General features: G+C 38.9%; 1 protein-coding gene across 7 annotated transcripts in view; it reads right to left on the bottom strand.

The window, feature by feature from the left end:
• Positions 1-21299, bottom strand: part of SUPT3H (SPT3 homolog, SAGA and STAGA complex component) — a 452287-nt gene that overhangs the window by 76131 nt on the left and 354857 nt on the right. The window contains exon 12 of one of the 7 annotated variants that reach the window (XM_089918658.1): positions 1-21299. This exon is cut by the window's left edge and continues 8023 nt beyond it. The exons of the other annotated variants lie outside the window; for them this stretch is intronic. Within the exon in view, the coding sequence (XP_089774784.1) occupies positions 21219-21299 (81 nt within the window). The 3' untranslated portion in view covers positions 1-21218. 7 annotated transcript variants of the gene reach the window in all.

Genomic DNA, 21299 nt, shown 5'->3' with positions numbered 1-21299 from the left:
ATTTAATTGATATTTATAGGGCATTCCATCCAAAAACAGCAGATTATGCTTTCTTCTCAATTGCGCACGGAACATTCCCCAGGACAGATCACATCTTGGGTCACAAATCAAGCCTCAGTAAATTTAAGAAAACTGAAATCATATCAAACATCTTTTCTGACCACAACGCTATGAGATTAGAAATCAATTACAGGGAAAAAATGTAAAAAACACAAACACATGGAGGCTAAACAATACGTTACTAAATAACCAAGAGATCACTAAAGAGATCAAAGAGGAAATCAAAAAATACCTAGAGATAAATGACGATGAAAACACAACAGTCCAAAATCTATGGGATGTAGCAAATGCAGGCTTAAGAGGGAAGTTTATAGCTATACAAGCCTACCTCAAGAAACAAGAAAAATCTCAAATAAACAATCTAACTTTACACCTAAAGGAACTAGAGAAAGAAGAACAAACAAAACCCAAAGTTAGCAGAAGGAAAGAAATCATCAAGATCAGAGCAGAAATAAACGAACTAGACACAAAGAAAACAATAGCAAAGATCAATAAAACTAAAAGCTGGTTCTTTGAGAAGATAAACAAAATTGATAAACCATTAGCCAGACTGATCAAGAAAAAGAGGGAGAGAGCGCAAATCAATAAAATTAGAAATGAAAAAGGAGAAGTTACAACAGGCACCGCACAAATACAAAGCATCCTAAGGGACTACTACAAGCAACTCTATGCCAATAAAATAGACAACCTGGAAGAAATGGACAAATTCTTAGAAAGGTATAACGTTCCAAGACTGAACCAGGAAGAAATAGAAAATATGAACAGACCCATCACAAGTAATGAAATTGAAACTGTGATTAAAAATCTTCCAACACGCAAAAGTCCAGGACCAGATGGCTTCACAGGTGAATTCTATCAAACATTTAGAGAAGAGCTAACACCCATCCTTCTCAACCTCTTCCAAAAAACTGCAGAGGAAGGAACACTCCCAATCTCATTCTATGAGGCCACCATCACCCTGATACCAAAACCAGACAAAGATACTACAAAAAAAGAAAATTACAGACCAATATCACTGATGACTATAGATGCAAAAAATCCTCAGCAAAATACTAGCAAACAGAATCCAACAACACATTAAAAGGATCATACACCATGATCAAGTGGAATTTATCGCAGGGATGCAAGGATTCTTCAACAGATGCAAATCAATCAATGTGTTACACCATATTAACAAATTGAAGAATAAAAACCACATGATCATCTCAATAGATGCAGAAAAAGCTTTGGGCAAAATTCAACACCCATTTATGATAAAAACTCTCCAGAAAGTGGGCATAGAGGGAACCTACCTCAACATAATAAAGGCCATATATGACAAACCCCCAGCAAACATCGTTCTCAATGGTGAAAAACTGAAGGCATTTCCTCTAAGATCAGGAACAAGACAAGGATGTCCACTCTCACACCTATTATTCAACATAGTTTTGGAAGTCTTAGCCACGGCAATCAGAGAAGAATAAGAAATAAAAGGAATACAAACTGGAAAAGAAGAAGTAAAACTGTCACTGTTTGCAGGTGACATGATACTATACACAAAGAATCCTAAAGATGCCACCAGAAAACTACTAGAGCTAATCAGTGAATTTGGTAAAGTTGCAGGATACAAAATTAATGCACAGAATTCTCTTGCATTCCTATGCTAATGATGAAAAATGTGAAAGGGAAAGTAAGGAAACACTCCCATTTACCATTGCAACAAAAAGAATAAATACCTAGGAATAAACCTACCTAGGGAGACAAAAGACCTGTATGCAGAAAGCTATAAGACACTGATGAAAGAAATTAAAGATGATACCAACAGATGGAGAGATATACCATGTTCTTGGATTGGAAGAATCAATATTGTGAAAATGACTATACTACCCAAAGCAATCTACAGATTCAATGCAATCCCTATCAAACTACCAATGGCATTTTTTACAGAACTAGAAAAAAACATCTTAAAATTTGTATGGAGACACGAAAGACCCCGAATAGCCAAAGCAGTCTTGAGAGAAAAAAACGGAGCTGGAGAAATCAGACTCCCTGACTTCAGACTATACTACAAAGCTATAGTAATCAAGACAATACGGTACTGGCACCAAAACAGAGATATAGATCAATGGAACAGGATAGAAAGCCCAGAGACAAACCCACGCACCTATGGTCAACTAATCTATGACAAAGGAGCCAATGATATATCATGGAGAAAAGACAGTCTCTTCAATAAGTGGCGCTGGGAAAACAAGACAGCTACATGTAAAAGAATGACGTTAGAACACTCCCTAACACCATACACAAAAATAAACTCAAAATGGATTAGAGACCTAAATGTAAGAGCGGACACTATAGAACTCTTAGAGGAAAACACAGGAAGAACACTCTTTGACATAAATCACAGCAAGATATTTTCTGATCTGTCTCCTATAGTAATGGAAATAAAACCAAAAATAAACAAATGGGACCTAATGAAACTTAAAAGTTTTTGCACAGCAAAGGAAAACATAAACAAGAAGAAAAGACAACCCTCAGAATGGGAGAAAATATTTGCAAAGAAATCAACAGACAAAGGATTTATCTCCAAAATATATAAACAGCTCATGCAGCTCAATATTAAAAAAACAACCCAATCCAAAAATGGGCAGAAGACTTAAATAGACATTTCTCCAAAGAAGACATACAGATGGCCAAGAGGCACATGAACAGCTCTTCAACATCACTCATAGTTAGAGAAATGCAAATCAAAACTACAATGAGGTATCACCTCACACTGGTTAGAATGGGTATCATCAGAAAATCTACAAACAACAAATGCTGGAGAGGGTGTGTAGAAAAGGGGACCCTCTTGCACTGTTGGTGGGAATGTAAATTGATACAACCACTACGGAGAACAGTATGGAGGTTCCTTAAAAAACTAAAAATAGAATTACCATATGACCCAGCAATCCCGCTACTGGGCATATACCCAGAGAAAACCAGGATTCATAAGACACATGCACCCCAATGTTCACTGCAGCACTATTTACAATAGCCAGGTCATGGAAGCAACCTAAGTGTCCATCGACAGACGAATGGATAAAGAAGATGTGGTACATATATACAATAGAATATTACTCAGCCATAAAAATGAACAAAATTGGGTCATTTGTAGAGATGTGGATGCATCTAGAGACTGTCATACAGAGTGAAGTAAGTCAGGAAGAGAAAAACAAATAACATGTATTAACTCATATATGTGGAACCTAGAAAAGTGGTATAGATGAACCAGATTGCAGGGCAGAAATTGAAACACAGATGTAGAGAACCAACGTATGGACACCAAAGGGGGAAAGCTGCGGTGGGTGGGGGTGGCGGTGTGATGAATTGGGCAATTGGGATTGACATGTACACACTGATGTGTATAAAATGGATGACTAATAAGAACCTGCTGTATAAAAAAATAAAATAAAGTGAAAAAAAAAGAGTAGCTCCTGCTCCCCGCAACTAAAAATAAAGAAAGCTCCCGTGCAGCAAAGAAGACCCAACACAGCCAAAAAAAAAAAAAAAATTCTGAAAAAGCCCTTGAAAATGCACAGCTTATTCTCTTGTTGTGAAAATCCTATTTCCAAGCTAATGAAGAAATGAGTCTCGACAAGGATTTGACTATTATTTTATCTGTTTGTTATGAAGCAGTAGGAAGGTTTAGACAGAGAGAACAGCACTCTATTTAAAAACTGTTTTAAAATCTTTCCTCAAAGAAAAAAACTGGAAAAAAAATCATTAATTAAAAACCAAAACCAAAATAATAAAGTTAACCAGAGAAAGGGTCAGTATGTATTCGTAGAGTATTTATAATGTATCTCTATTACATCTTGTAGCCAACCATTCGTTAATTATTTATCAAGTACCCACTAGTCACCAGCACTCTGCTTGGTGTTGGGAATGCATCTGTGAGTAATATAGGCAAAGTCCATGCCCTTATGCAACATATTACAGTGGAAGAAATACACAACACACAAACAATACACACATGGTATGGTAGGGTGATAAGTGCTATGGGAAAATGTTAAGTTGGGAAAAGGCAATGGGGACCCTGAAGAGGGGATGGAGTTACTCTTACATGTGACGAAGGAAAGGCCTGTCAGCTCAGCTAACATTTGATCGGAGACCAAAAGGAAATGAGGGAGTAAGCCATGCACATATAGGACAAAAGAGCAATCTAGGTAGAGAGAATTACAGGTGAAAAGACCCTGAGGTAGGAGACAAAGTGGAGCATCTGAGGCACAGGAGACAGGCTGGCATGGCTGCAGCAGAATGAGCAGGAGGGTGGGGATGGGAGATGAGTGAGGAGAGGTTGTCAGGGGCAAGTTCATGTAGGGCATTAGAGAGAAGACCTGGAGCACATCACACACACGAAGTAGAATGTTCTCCAACCTTCTAAGGAGTTCTGTTGGAAAAGGGCAGTGATAGTAATAGTAAACTGAAATGTCAAAAACAGAACTCAAGACAGGGGGAGGGGAGTTCAGGCTTCCTGCTTGACAAAGCAATGAGTACTTCTTCCTCAGAAACAGGTCCAAGAAAGAAAAAAGAAATTAAACTACAGAAATTTTGAGGTGGAGAAGAAAGTAATTTAGAAAGCCTACATTTGGCCTTGGGTTTCCTTTTTTTTTTTTTTTTCTAAAGCAAAGCAAATCACCCACCTGAGAGTCATGGGGGCAAACCTGGGGGCTTGGGAAGAGTTGTCAGTTTGGTATAGTTCCTATTGGGGATGCTAATGACATATAAACCCTTCAAGTGTCCATACTTCCCCACCCCTGACTTAAGGGGAGATGGCACAAAAGGTCTGCATGAATCGTGTTTTATTGTTGAACTGGGTAGTTGGGAAGAAGGAAAAGATTAAAAATGATGAAAGCAGAAGGTTTTAGTGTAAGTTAAGTGAGGTTCAGTCTTTTTCTGTACCAGCTGGGGTGACAACTCCTTTTCTGGTCCAGGGGAAGCACGAGAAGACTTGAAACTATTTGCTCAACATAGGTCCTAAAGAAAGCTCTGGCTACATGTATTTATTATTCCCCACAGCCTTCCATGGCTGCTTGAGTGGAAGTTCTAAATTATTCTTCAGCTGGTAAAACATTAGCTCCCAGTCAGGCAAGTAGGAAGGAGCGATTGAAATCAGTACAAACACAAATCATTACCTGGGCTGCACTTAAGTCAGAGGAATAGAACATTTAGTTAAGAGAAATTCCTCAGTTGCAAAGAATACCCAAACCCTATATATTCTTAGATATTATGGAGAGGAAAGTCAAAGGAAGCATCATCACTGTCCTTTAACTGTAATTGTTAAATAGTTACAGCTGGAAGAAAGTATTCTATTTCTCAAATGAAATGAATTAAAAAGTCACTATAATTACTGAAATTCGGGCCACAGATAATTAAATCTTCAAAGAATTTTTTAGATAGTTGCTTATAAAGGAAGACACAACTTTTATTTTTAGTGAAATAAAAACACATCAAGATAAACGTCTACTAAATAGTCAATCTTCAACTCAGGAAAATTTAAATTAAATATCTTCCACTACAAGTATGGTTCACTAACATCTAAGGAAGATTCAGCTAGTCAGAATTCCAACCTCCCTTGCTATCTCTTCTGGCAACCTCTTGGTGTTTTGTTTTGTTTTGTTTTGCTTTTAAGTGGTGATAAGCAATCCCACCCCAATGCCGATTTGCAATCACAGCTTGTCTGTGCAAGCCCGTGTCACACACGTGTGTGACACGTGGCAGAATCTCATTGGTTCACACCCCTGCAAAAACCACAACCCCCCAACCTGCGAGAAAGCAGAAGCCTCTTAACCTAAGTGCACGTTAACTGCTGGCTCAGGCAGGCTGGGTGACACGGCTGCCCCTGCAGCTGGCAGACTCGCCACAGCCAGGCCCTCATTAAGCCAGTGAGTTTCATTCCAGGAACTGTTCAAATACATTCTTCATTGTACCAGAAAGTGTATTTGTCTGATGCTGCAACTTTGATTCTCCCCCTCCCACGCTTGCTCCATGCTCCATACCCCCTCATCCCCGCACCCCTGTTTTGGTATTTGTTCCCATGCTAACATACAAAAAATCAGTAATTCTCAATGGATCTCCCGGTCATTAGTGCAAATTAGTGAGGTTTCACTGAATATGGTCAGGTTTGACTTGCCAAGTTCTTTTCCCGTTAAGGTTTTAAACCCATGTGTATTTCAAGGGAAATCTAATTTGTAGGTTTCGGATTCATTTACACTCAACTCACAAACGTGGTTCTGTGAGCGCCTCCATAGCTGGTGTACAAGAAGCCACAGGAGCTGGTTTCCCTTCCTTTTAACAAGTTCTTGTTAGAATGCTTGCTTTGAAGTAGGTATTTGGATCATGCTGGAAGCAAAGAGAACGAAACCCCAAGAAAATGTAAAGTAAAATTTAAAAACCAAGTTCAAAACGTTTTTTTCTTGCCCCAGTAATTATACTTTTTAAAGAAAAAACTCTTCAGCATGGAACCATCCATTTCGGCCTTTTAAGGATGATGTCATCACCTGCCTGCCTAGATGAGGCTGCGTCTCACAATGCTTCTGTCTTGCAGGATGACAAGAAAATCATTTGTGAGTAGGTGACTTTCTCTGCTCGGCCCCTGCCCCGTGCACTTTGCCACTCCACTGACTGTGCAGCTGCTGGGCCACCCACCCTGCTCCACCATTCCCACTGGGACTCCACTGCTGGCATCCTGTTAGCTGTCCTTTCTGCCATGGACATTCCCATACCTACTGACTCCTGCCTGTGTCCCTATCTTTGGAGCTCCTTAGTTCTTGCACTTCACTCCAGCCACAGCTCCCTGTGCCCCAACCTCCTGATAGGATAGATTCCTTGTCACCCAGTCATAGATCCCCAGTGCTGCTTTTTGTCTGAGGTCCACAACTGCAGACCGATTGGTGCAATCCTTGATCCCCGTGCTTTGGCCTCAAGGTAAGGCTTCTGTGATGACGACTTCCTTGGTAACTGTCTATACCACCCCAGATGGCGGACCTACTTGCTGACTCTGGCTTCTCTCTGTCACTCTGGATTGCTCTGAATAAAAGAACCAGATGTCACCAACATTTCCATTACCCACTTCTACAATGTGAAGCCGTCAGCAGTAGGATGAGAGTGTTGATGAGACTTCGTGTCCCTGTGGATGGCATGAGCAGTGCTTAAAAAGGCAGACCCTCTCTAGCAGTGCCAGCTCTTGTCCAAACATCAGAAGTAAACAATTCTCCACACTGAGAATATGCTGGTTTGTCTTTTTTCCTCCCCTCTAAGAGTGCCTGCTTGGAATAGCATATCACACCCCAAGGACTGTGGCAATCCCAAAAAAGTCCTTTACCAACTGTCGCCTATACAAACAACTCCTTCCAGTGCTTTGGAGTTCACTTCAAGTGAGTTTGCAGAAAAATAGCCTTGGATGCTGCTAAATGCTGGGATGACTCATTAAGACAGTGGTGAGCTCTGAGCGGTGAACAAAGAGCGGAGATATAAACCACTAAGAGCAACTAAGACTCCAGCAGATTCAGACAGACTTTAAACTGCAACTGTTCTGAGGAACCTACAACTAATTCAGGGACTAGCAAAAGAGGCCCGTTGATGACTACTCCTAGTATGCTCAGACAACGTGTGTCTGTATATAACTACAAATCTATATATGTTACATATAGCTGTATTATTTATGTTGTATGTATTACTGTATATAAAAGCAACAAAACTAAGCCAATCATGCACGCCTATGAATGATAAAGCCCTTTTCTAACCTGCCTGGAATTCCTTACTCTCACAGTTTTAGAGAGGGCAGTGCATGATCCATCAGAAGATAATCACAATTATCTCATAGCCATCAGTTAAGGAGTCCCTAGGAAGGACTCTCTGACTGCTCACGACGACGGTCACTCATTCATTTTCACTCATCCATCTATCCATCTTTACAAGGTGACAGCCACGTGTTAGGAAACATTTGAGATTCTCTCCTGGTTGAGAAAGAATTTCTAGGGATAAGAGTACAAGGAGAGACAACATCTCTTTTCCATTTCCCTATCTTCACATTTACAGATCAAAGCAAAGGTAGAAAGCAAGTGATGGATGGATATGAAAAGCACTCAAATGCCTCTAACCTGTTTTTTCCTAGCCATCTGCCAAATTTGCCTTTTATTTAAAAAATAACTTTGACATTTTTCATTCTCCCACTTCCCAGCGTGGTCCTTTTTGGTGACTGAAATAATGATGCTTTCAAAAACTAGTATCAGTTATAAACAGCTTCTACTAATGGAGCAGTGTCTCTTTTCTCGTAACGTTAACTCTTTCAGTTAACATGTATATACAACATAGCACGATTTAAAATGGTGATCTAAAAGAAAAAAAATGGAAGGTCAGTAGATAATATGCATGCTTAAGTACTGATGTCTGGAACTTACTTTGAAATGCTTAAAATAAAAAGAGATGGTTGACGAATGAATGGAGGATGGACAGATTTGCAACAAAACAAGAATAGTAAAATATTAACTGTGGATACAGGTGGTGGGTATATGGGTGCTCACCATAAAATTCTATCAACTTTTCTGTAAGCCTGTGTGTTTTATGTTACAAAGTTTCCATAGTAGTGTTGGGGAACAGGTTCATCAAAAAGTCATCTCCACTTCTATTTCTTTTACACATTTATTGATGGTATATTCATTATTTCTCTGATTTTGGAAGCTCGTGAAATTTTATGTTTTTTCTTCTTAACCTAAAATGGAGGATGGTGAGTACAAACCACCTGGAATGCAGAGAAGGTCTAGAGGGAAATATCGAGAGGAACTGCTATCGATTAAACTGTGTTTCCCCCTCAAAATTCCTATGTTGAAGCCCTAAGCCCAGTGTGACTCTACTTGGAGGCAGAACTTTTAGGAAGTAATTAAGGTTAAATGAAGTCAGAAGGGTGGGGTCCTAACCTCATAGGATTGGTGGCTTTATAAGAGGAAGAGGGGGATTTCTCCCACTGAGAAAAGACCATGTGAGGTGATAACAAGAAACTGGCCATTTGCAAGCCAGAAAGAGAGCTCTCACCAGGGACCAAATTGGCCAGCACCTGGATCTTGGACTCCAGAACTGTAAGAAAATAAACATCTGTTGTTTAAGCCACTCAGTCTATGGTATTCTGTAATGGCAGCCTGAGCTGACTAATACAAAGCCTGGAAGTTAACCATCTGTGGATATTTAAGTAGTCTGCATGCAATTAACACAGAGGGAGAAGATCTGAATCAGTACATTCAGAATTAGAATGATGGAATGTTGTAGCTGGAAGAGGTTTCAGCAACCATGTCGTCAAAACTCTCATTTTACAGACGAGGAAACAGAAGCTCAAAGAGGTCAAGTGATTCATCTGAGATCCTTCTGAAAGATTAGTGGCAGAGCCAAGGATTTTAAGCCCAAGCCTCTTGACTTCTGCTCTTTTCACCACACCACACAGCTTCAGTAAATCAAACCCCTTGAGCCAAGTGTTAGCAGCCAAAAATCTAATTTCTTTCCTTTTACTGAAATCTATTTCAAGAATTTAGCTCCATTTTTCTGACTTTGTACTTTTCTCTCTACTCTTATTTTTTTTATTACAAATCAATTTACTCACACAGAATAAAAACTAGAGCAAAGTCTTCTGAACAAATAAAAAACGTGTGTGAGTACACAAAAGATAAGTATACACACAAAAACATTTAAATTTGGACAAATGGTGACTCAATTATTCATTTACAGCAGAGGCCTGTGTGCCCAAAGACAGCATACGTGTACATTGGAAGGCATCTTACTTCCCAATAGTCGCCTATATAACATATAAAGGCATTCTAGAAAAATAATAACAATGTATTCGTTTTCCAAATTAATCATTTATAGTCTAATTTAGCACAGTATAACATCTTTACAACATTTAAAATATCCATTTGATAAAACACTCTCATAAACAGACCAAGAAAACCAGGTTAATGAGCTTGTGTGTTTTATAGGGCAATAAAATAATACGTTTTTATAACTTTTAAAAATAATATAAAATATAAAAATTGAACATTATTTTTTTTTTAAAAAGTTCTTACAGAACATTTTATTTAACTTTTCCACTAGGTAAACTGGAGTGTGTGAAGATAAATACTCTTAATGATGTGGATACAGTGGAAATATGCCAGTGACGTCCAGAAATGGTAATAATCTATTATTACCAGTCGATATTTAAAATTTTTTCTTTAACATTTCTTTAATTTTCTGCATCAACTTAGTTTCACTATACACAGCTACTGAATTGAGCCACAAGACAATCCATTCCATAATTTTTCTTTTCATATTTATGTCAGCAGTAGTTTGAATCTACAACTATATGGTGTGCTAATAAAATAACTGATTCGTCACCACTGAATCTTTTCAAAAGAATGTGTTGCAAGCTCTGAAGATAATTACCAAAGAGTAATTTCAAAACTATTTTGAGTAAAGGCAGCACTGTTTGGAACTGGAGAGCTATTCAAGGACATTTAGTTTTGAAAGGCACAGCCTCTGAGCAATATGCTCTGGTTATGTTTGAAAACAAAACAAACAACAAGAATAATAAAACCAGTCAGATTGCTTCTAGCTTCCCCTGCCTTTGTAACGTGGCTAGAATGATGTTTGCATTGTCTGGGGCTGTGGTCCACTCCTAAGGCAATAACTGCATTGAAGACAATGAGATCTTGCTTTCCGAGCATTCACCCAAAGCAGAATCACGGTTAGTGGAAAAGACTGGAGAATTGGAGAACAAAGAATCTATTTTAAAACCAAACCATTATTTACTGCTTTAATAGGCTGTACAGTCTACAATGAAACGCATGCTCCTTATCCAAATAAGTGAGAAATGTGAAGACGTAACTGAGGTAGGGTAAAATGAGTGATTACCTCACAGGCAGTGTTAGCACAACTGAGGCAGCTCAAATAGTCCTTGGGAACTAAGTAGGATTCTCTTCCACCTTCCTAGGTGGCGATGCCCTGGCGGGACTTAGTTTTGAAGGAGGCATTGCCATATGTCCCACAGACTCAGAATCCTAGGGACAAAAAACACCCCATCTTCTCATTCCTTACCTTCTTCTGTAAGACAATCTTGGCGGAGCTGTTTAGATGCTGTGAGAATCAATTCTATATTTAAAAAATAGACAACAAGGTCTGAAAGATACATGCACAAGTAATGTGGTTTAAAAGAAGACCTGGGGCTTCTCTGGTGGCACAGTGGTTGAGAGTCCGCCTGCCGATGCAGGGGACGTGGGTTCGTGCCCCGGTCCGGGAAGATCCCACATGCCGCGGAGCGTCTGGGCCCCGTGAGCCATGGCCGCTGAGCCTGTGCTCCGCAATGGGAGAGGCCACAACAGTGAGAGGCCCACGTACCGCAAAAAAAAAAAAAAAAAAAAAAAAAAAGAAGACCTGAATTCAAGTTCTAGCTCTACTACTGTGTGAGCTCAGAAAAAATTATTAACTTTCATGAATCTCAGCTTCCTCATCTGCAAAATCATAACATCATCAGCATCACCATTACCAAGACTTACGGAGCTCTTACTGCATTCCAGGCACTGGTCTAAGGGCTTTACACATTTTAACTCACTTAATCCTTAACAAGCCCATGAGAAGGTACTATTATTAGTCACATTTTCTACATAAGGAAACTGAGTCGTGGAGTAATCTGCTCAAAGATAACCCTTATTCCATAGGGTTGCTGTGAGATCAAATACAAAATCAATCAGATGAGGGATGAAAGGGATCTTTATGATCATCTAGTCTTAAACTCTGACTGTAAATACGAGGCATCTAAGGTTCACAAAAGAGCTTGTTAACTGAAACCACTGAACCTTCCGAGATCTTATTCTAGTGGACTTTTAAAAGCACCTCTTTCCTATTTTGCTTTTCTCTAAGTAATTTTCATAACAGTCTTTCACTTACATTTCTCTAGGGTAGAAAAGTCCGAAGAGCTGTCTTCTACTTTTTAAAAAACAGGTTAGAAAACTCAGGATACCTCGAAGTCAGCATGTAGTACAGCTGGACAGAAGGTCAAGGTCAAGTGTATGATAGTGATAACGACAACACAACTAGGATGACTCTGATACCACCTCATTTATCGCAACCTGATTCTCTTTAGGTCACTGTGCCAAAGCATCTTATGTACACTATCTCATTTAATGCTAAATCTACCTTAGAATATAGAACTTAAAATGTTATTAGCTTTAAAATCAGGGAATGGCTGAGCCTGAGGTTTAAAAAATGCAGACTTTCTGGCGTCAAGATTCCAAATCCCAGTTGTGTTGACTCAGCCCAAGGTCCTACGAAACAGGAGAAACTGAAGGCCAGGCAGATTAGGTGGTGTGGGGTTTGGGCTAGTCATGGAGAACGGAGCCTTTTCTCTGTGGAGAAGACACACAGGCCCTTCAGTACTTTTCAAAGAGTGGGGGTTAGCCTCAACTCTTTCAGCAGAATGTCAGCTTTCTTTGCCAAGATGGATTTTTAAAAACAATGGCTGAATTACCCTACAGTCCATTAGTCATCCTACAGAAATCTAATGATAGAAAAATGTTCACTTAAGATTTAGTGGGGGGAAAACTGAACCCATTCAGCAATTCTTGGCTGTGGTCCTTTACTCAATAGAAATGTCCTCCTTTAAAATCACCAGTTATTGGATGTAATATGGCCTAATCTTCAGCACTTGTACTTCTGGAGATGAGATGAAGCTTCTGACTTTGTGTCACATTTTTTGTTGTTGTTGTTGTTTTTTAAACTGAGCCCAAATTGCTCTTTTCCTAAAGACTATATCCTGCTTGGGTTGCTATGGTAGCCATCTTCCAAGACAGCGCTGGGTAATTCTTGCCCCCTGGCATTCCTGCCCTTGTGTAGCTCCCTCCCACACTGAATCAGGGTTGGTGAGAGTAACAGTATGTGACCTTTGGACTAGGTCGCAGAAGGCCCTGTGATTCCCACCATGCTCCCTTGGGTTGCCAGCTCTTGAATAAGCCAGCTGCTATGCAATGAGGACACTTAATTAGTCTCATGGAGAACTGAGGTCTCAGCCAATGGGCAGCACTAACCATGTTAGCCATGTAAGTGAGTCACCTTATAAGTGGACGGTCTGGCCTCAGCGAGCACCTGGCTGACACCTGACTGCAATCTCATGGGAAACCACAAGCCAGAACTGCTCAACCATGCTGCTCCCAAATTCCTAGCCCACAATAATTATGCGATATTAAATGATTATTGTTGTTTTAAGACACTAAGTTCTGGGGTTGTTACAGATATTACAGATATGATACAGTAGATAATGAATACTGTTGCCAACCTTGAGAGCATGCAACAGCTTACTGTGATTCTCTTATCACCCATAAACCACCATCATTCCTTCAGTTATTACAGACCCTACTACTGTTAATGATCACAGTTGGCCAAAAAGTCAGCAGTTACAGCATTACATCCTGATTTATATTTGGTTGTTATAGGCATTATTATTTTGGGAAGTGATATTTTTCAAGATGATCATATATACAACATGGCTGTCTCCATTTTCTGAGATGCTGACTTCATGGGCTTGCAAAATTCCCAATTTGATACAATTACTGGTAATATATGTTTATCTGTATTTTCTCCAATGTTAAGTTTTAAAAAAGAGAAAATGCTGAGTTTACTTTTTGAAGATAAGCTGTGATGTCGTGGCTCTGACTGTAGGGGAGTGAGGAAGGACCAAAAACAACAAGGAGAATTTGAAAGAGCGGCAAGAAACAACTCCCTCCGCAGAAATCCAGTCAGAAGTGACTTCCCAAAGGAAGAAATTTGAACAACTTCCCATGTGTTCAAAGGGCATCATTTCAACCAGTGCAAAAACGCAGCAAGGTTTTCAGAAAGATAATTTAAAAACTAAGCACTGGGCATTGGATCTCAATTCTAAACAGAAAAGAAATGCTACACATGAATTCATGGAACTCGCCTGCCTGCCAAAAGTTTGATATTTCACACTGGTACTATGGGGAAAGTATTTAAGAGGACTGCCAACTCTGCAACCCTGCTTCTTAAATTAGACCCATTCCATAGTAAAGGAAAGTTACCTTCACACTCCAGAAACTCTTCACTACAAGCCAACTCTGTGCCCGGGACTATGCAAAGAATTGCAGAAAGGTAGGCTTATACAACTCCTGATACATTAAATACCAGTACACTAAAATACCCGAGGAAAAGTGAAAAAATCATCAGGATATTTCCTTTGTAAAATTTCCCACTGGCTCTGCCTTACTCTGAGCTACTATTTTCTTTAAAATATTTAAAAATAGGTAATACTTGAAATTGGTTTAAAAACTTCAAACTATAGCAAAGGGTAATATTAAATAGTACGCTTCCCTCTCATCTCTGAACTCACTCATCGACAACCACTTTTACCTTCCAGATAATTCTTTGCATATACAAGCATATGTGTATAGACAAAGACATATTCGTATAGACATTCTCCTCAATTACTCCTCTTAATGTAAACAATAACAGAATATACCTTTCTGTTGCTTTATATCTTAGGTTTTTTTTGGTGGTTGTTTTGGTTCAGTTACAAACATATTTTTGGAGATGATTTTTCTATCTTTATCATGTGTTAAATTCACCATCCATATCTGGGTATATTTTTGGTCTTTCCAGGCTTCTCAATTAATCTATATATGCACCAACATCAAACTTTGAATTACTATAGCTTTGTACTATGTTTTAATATTTGGCCTGGCTAATTAATACTCCCTCCCCCGATTATACTTTTTGAGAATTTTCCCGGCTATTCTTACATATTTGATTTTCTATATGAACTTTAGGATTGCCTATTTAGTCCATCCCCCACTTCAAACTTGGATTTTAAAACTTGGGGTCAGAAGTGATGTATCTTTATTTATGTCTCACACAATCCTATAAAGTAGGTACTCAGGTTAAGTTTCACCATATGCTATGCTAATATAATATATACCAATTATCTTAAAATTTACATTTATCTAGGATTTTACTATTTACGAATATTCACTTTTATCATGTCCTTTAATCTTCTTAACCACTCTGGGACTCAGCAGGACCTATATTATGACTCACGTTACAGATGGAGAGAGAGGCTCGTGGACTTGTCCTCATGGCTGGGGGGCGAGGGTTCTTCCCCCCATACCAAAGGCAGTGCGCGCTGTGATTCTCCAAGGAACATTTTACAAACAGGGATGGTTTTAGTTTTAGTGTCACGCTACATTTTAGAAATGTTGGCAGACTATCAAATTATTAAACTTTTAATGAAGTTTAAAACTTATAATAATACTGGCATGAACACAGCGAAATTTGAACTCTCACAAATTGCTGGTGGGAGAGTAAACTGGCATAGCCCTTTTAGAATGCATTTGGGCGATACATACCAGAGGTCTTAAAATGTTTTAGAGGAAAAAGAAAACTGCTACTGGGATTTCTGGGCCACAGGCTACACTTCCCTCCACTGTGACCTCAGATCCTTTGCTGCAGTTGGGTCTGTTTCCTCCCTGTCTTCTGAGTGCCTGGAGCCATGGCTCATCTCTCCCCTATGTGCAGAATCTCCCTGCCTCTTCCTTCTCCTTCCTGCCTCTTTTCCCTCAGACTCTGAATCCTAGGGCTGTGAAGGTCTCACTGAATTCCCACCTCCCCTGTTTCCCAACCTTTCGCATTAGCTTCTCATTCTTACGTGCCTCTACCCCTTTCCCAATCTGGTTATCTTCCAAAGCTTCTCCACCACATATTCTGCTGGAGACAACTGTTTATTTCATATAGTTTATACTTCAAAATTAATATTGTTCTCCAAATTAAAAGATAAACTTTTTCAAACGATGCCTATCCCCTTACCCCATAGAATTTAAGTAACTTTTCCAGAAATAACAACAAAACAAATAAAGTGATAAGAGATTCATTGAAATGATTTTCTTAGAATGATATACCTTGATCTATAATAAACAGAAAATATTTTCTACAGAAATTAGTTGTAAGATTATTTGTGAAAATTCTCCTTCATAATTAGGCACATATTTTCATTTCCTTGTTTGAATTTACCTTTGATTTAGAAAACTATTTTCTTTTAAATTAAAAAAAAGTTAACTTCTTTTATAAGTGAATTAGCCAAACTTAGATATAATTTTTTGGTAAGCTTTGCTACCATTATTCACAATAATCGATAGTTCATACCAAGTAACTTGTGGATAGCACAATTTAAAATGGATTTCTTTTTCCTCCAAAGACCTTGGTTTATTCTTGATTTGAGAAACTTCTGTCATTCTCTTTTTGGTTCATCTTGTATCTTCTCATTATCATTCGATCATTAAATAGAATCACTTTAACTGTTTTTAGTCAGCATTCCCACCACGTGTTTGACGGTGATTGCAAGGTCAAATTTGATATCTATTTCATCAAGATGTTCTTTCTTTGGGTAGATCCAGAAAATATCATAAGTAACCTTCAAATTGTTCCAAAGAATGTCACTGTTACTTGCAGAGTCGTGACCACAACTTCCAGTAACAAATTCAAAAGACTATGCATTGTGCAAAGCATAAAAAAATACTATGGGCATTTTTCCAAACTTCTGTCATGTATACCTTTTTCCTTTACTAGCTGTGTTAATACCATCGTGATGGCCTTGCCCCTGATATGTTTTTAAATTATTTAAATAAAATTAAAGTTTCTGTTTTAACTTTTTGAAAATTTAATGGAATCATTATATATTGTTATTAAGACAAATGTATTTGCAATTTGAATGTTTAATGCCCATCTAGTTGCCAATATAAAGAATGACTACTAAACTTCATGCTCTTATTATCTAGACCTACAAATATAACAACGAATTTAAGAGTAATATGAGTCATACTGTTTTTCAGCCAACACACGCAACCACTGTGGATACTGTTTTAATTTATGAGTATATACTGAATCTTGAACTAGAACATGAAGAGAAGGAGGATTTGATGAGTTAATTTGCCTTTTCTCTTATTAAAAGCTTCTGCAGCTCAAATCCTCCTCTTACTCCGACTTACGCAATATCCCCCCCAGACTCCGGCAGCAGCGCAATCCACAGGCCTTCATGGCATTCCGCAGAGGCTGCCGTTTTTGGGGGTGGGGAGGGTGAAAAATATATATAACAAAAAAATTGCCTTTTTAACCAGTTTTAAGTGCATAATTCAGTGGCGTTAATTATATTTACAGCATTGTACCACTATCACCACTATTTCCCCAAATTTTTCATCACTCCAAACAAAAGCTCTGTACCCATTAGACAATAATTCTCCCTCTCCTCCACCCCTGGAAACTTCTAATCTACCTCTGTCTCTATGAATTTGCCTTTTCTAGATATCTCACATAAATGAAACCATATAAGATATGTCCTTTTGTGTCTGGTTTATTTCACTTAGCATGTTTCCAAGGTTCACGGCTGAAGGATAGTCCACTGTATGCATGGACCACATTTGTTTACTCATCCATTAGCGCTTGCCTTTTGATTAAGGGCATGGTATGGAGAAGGGGGCCTGAGCACTGTTTGTGATCGGAGGTTCTCCACACAATGTGGGGTCTAAGGCAGGAGGCCTTCCCACCAGGGTTTAGGGAGAGTACTGCTACCCCACAAAAATCACTGATGGAGATTCTTGATTAATCCAGCTGTATATTTCCCTCTGAATTCCTAAAGCACCTGCAATCAATGAAGTAAAGTGTAATATTTATCTACAGAGTTACTGTTGCCCCTCCCCACCCCCAACTGAACTTCAAGCTCTCTTTCTATTCCCAGGCGTTGGTGCTGGTAGTTAACAGAGAAGGAAGTGAAGACTGGCTCTCAGCCTGCCCGTTCCCACACTAGGTGATGGCTCTCAGGAGATGTTCATTTTTTTCCTTCCTCTCTTCACCAGTGTCTAACATGGCACTAACCACATTACCAGGAATTCAAAACTATAGCTGATTAATCAATTAAATGGAAAATGATTTCTTCCTAACAAAATATGTGAATTACTCATGACCTTTATTCTTCCCTGCCTATCAGGGGAACTGATTTCCCTGCCCGGTGAGAAAAGTCGAACAAACATACCCGTCAGGAAAAAGACAGAGGGCGCAGAGAACTGGGTTTCCTAATTATATGCGGGAGGGGTGATTTCTTTTCCTTCCCAAGTCTTATCTCCATCTGCCTTTGGAACAGAATCACCATCCTTCCAGCTGACAGTGTACATCAGGACATATACTCCTTTGCGCTATTCTTCCTTTGTTACAATCCTGAGAATTCTATTTCTCCCAAAGCAGAATCGCAGCATCCCTGTGGATGTCTGCTTTTCTTTGGCATAAAAAGAAAGATGAATTCTCCTCCAGTGAGGAAATGTGAAGCTTCATCTTCAAACTGTAGCTGTCCAGTGATTTTCTTTAGTCTTCTAGTGCAAAACATTATCTGCTGGGAATGTATTTCTTAATGGGGCGAGAGAAAAGCTGATCACTAAGAATGCAGACAACTACAGTCTGTGTGGGAACCTGACATATTTCATGGTAGCATGCGAAGCTGTTATCCAATGAGAAAACAGTTTTTCCAAATTTGAAAACAAGATGTCTAGACTCTTCCTAATTGATGGCCATGCATAAAAATGTATCATAAAAATGTGTCTGAAACTGTACAGGAGCATACCACTAACAAAGGCACTTTTATCAAAAACGTTAGGCTGTGTCTATGGGAATTCATAATCGTCTAACAAACAGATGTATCTTAATATCCAAATAATTCTGTTATTTTTGGGTTCTTCACATCTTATTTTCTGAGTGGTTATTTCTGGTGCCTATAATTTTTCAGCCAAAAGCTTCCTGAGTGGATAGCGATGTTTCATGCCACCTCTACCAGGGTATAGTTCCATATTTATAATTGTTATTAAAAAAACCCAACCTATTAACTATCAACTTTAGTCCTCCTTAAATGTTATCAGTTTAATAGCTCATAAAATAGCCATACCAGTAAAATCTGACTTCATCTACAAAGAAGAATTTTCTATAACAAGGCGACTTCTAGAGCCCAATAATTGGGCATTGCTTCCTGGATATATATATATATATATATATATATATATAAATCCTGCCATCAAGAACAATTATGTAGGGCTTCCCTGGTGGCACAGTGGTTAAGAATCCGCCCGCCAATGCAGGGGACACGGGTTTGAGCCGTGGTCCGGGAGGATCCCACATGCCGCGGAGCGACTGGGCCTGTGTGCCACGGCTGCTGAGCCTGTGCTCTAGAGCCCCTGCTCCACAACAAAGAGAAGCAACTGCAATGAGAAGCCTACACACAGCAACAAAGAGCAGCCCCCACTCTCCACAACTAGAGAAAGCCCGCGCGCAGCAACGAAGACCCAATGCAGCCAAAAATAGTAAATAAATTAAAAAAAATAATAATTATGTAAACAAGATTAGTTTCTGTGATAAAAAATAACAACTGTGAGGATTGGACGTTTTATATATATTATCTAATTTCCTAAAACCACTCTGCAAAATGATTGAAGAGTGATGTTAAAAGATAATCCTTGCAGCCTTACAACCGATAGCAAAATTCCTTCTTATTGGTTGAGTATGTGGAGCTTTGTTCCTCACTGCTGATCAAGGTGCAGAGTGCAAAGGTCAATCAATTAAACAGGTACATGTTAGCTCTGATTATGGCTCCAACATGATGCTAGGAGCTGAGCTTCATACTTTCCCAATACCTAAGAATTCTTCAATATGACTGGTACATAACGACCCATCGAACAAGTTAATTTTATAATAGATATTGCTGATGAGATAACTTGGGCATTATTTTGCCTTAGATTCCAGAGGAATCAATGATTAATGCTGGATAGTAATAATGAAGCAACCATATCATTCTTTTTACTGCCCTGCAGTGATCTATAAACTGTTTAATCAAAGGTAGTGGAGTATCCACATTTATAGGGTATACCAAGTTCAGGGGGCCTAAAACTGATCAGGGAGATTAAGATTGGGCTTTGTCCATTGGAAGGCTGTTCTCTCTTCAGACCATCATTTCGTCCATCTGTCCATCCATTCATCCTTCTTTTATGTTGAGCTCCAATTAAGCAAAAAGCATTGTACTTTACTGAGGGAGATGCAAGATGGTTAAAACATGGTCGCTTGGTCTACTGGGGACAGGTCCTCAGTAGGTTTTGATCAGGCTGGGAAATACAAAGTATCTTGGAGGAAAGTGGGTCAAAGTTTAGAATTTGGCTCTAAAGGAGAAAACATTTCAGAGAGAGTCAAGGAAATAAGAAAGAGGTGGGACTTGACTCTTTCTACCAATGCCCTGAATCACCAGGAGCTCCCTGGGCTTAGATCTTTCCAAGTCTGGAAAGGTTTCCTCCTCTAGACCCTAACCCCTAAAAGTATGGGTGTACAGAAGCTGTCTCGAGATTAAAGTGGAGAAAGTGACAAAATTCTTCCAAGCAAGTGTGAGAAATACTGCTACCAAAATTAGAAAGGGCCTCAGAGAGTTTGTTCATACAATATTATAGTATTTCTCTTTCCACGAAGGAGGAATAAAGAAAAATTTTCAATTTAAGTTGGAAGAAAAGTGTGTAAGCATTAGATACTGGAATAACCTGGGAATAGAGATTTCACAGCTAAATATTTAGGAGTGTTTTGGAAACAGTATAAATTCTCATTTATCTTGAATAACTTAAGTAAGATCCTACTGAAATGGACTGAGACAACGCACCAAGACCATACTAGTTACTAAACCTAAAGTATCATCACCAAACAATTTTGTTGAATTATGAATCCTTTCACCTAGCTATCTGAAGTTAAATCTTCACATGGATACAAAACATATTTTTAAGAGAAGTCAATGACTCTCCTAGTAGAAGTTTAGGAATCAGTGAAAGCAGGAGTAGGAACTTTTCTAGGTAAGGGTCCTTCCCTGATCCTCAAGTTGGAAACATAATTAAAATCAGTTTGCAATGTACTATACATTTGATTCTTTCCTTTCAATCTAAATCTTCCAACCTCTCTAAGCCCTCATTCCTGGAAAAGCTTTTGGCAGTCACTTTTTGCAACCCACAATTTCTGTAGCTTTTCATCTTTTTACCATACTCTTTCTGCATCTAAGCCTCACTTCCCATATGTGGTCAGTAATGCCACCACCTCCGGAAGTAAAATGGTCCTCAGCATGGGCCTGTTTGCCCACACAAGGGCAGAAATATGGGGCAGGAAAGGAGTCCAGCGGTCATGAATCTCAAGGTACT

This window comes from Delphinapterus leucas, chromosome 10 (assembly GCF_059928025.1).
Source record: "Delphinapterus leucas isolate spDelLeu-1000000601 "Yukka" chromosome 10, BTC_Dleu_Yukka2, whole genome shotgun sequence".
NCBI classification, from domain to species: Eukaryota; Metazoa; Chordata; class Mammalia; order Artiodactyla; family Monodontidae; genus Delphinapterus; species Delphinapterus leucas.
Note: the sequence above shows the minus strand (reverse complement) of the source record. Positions and strands in the feature narration are given on the sequence as shown.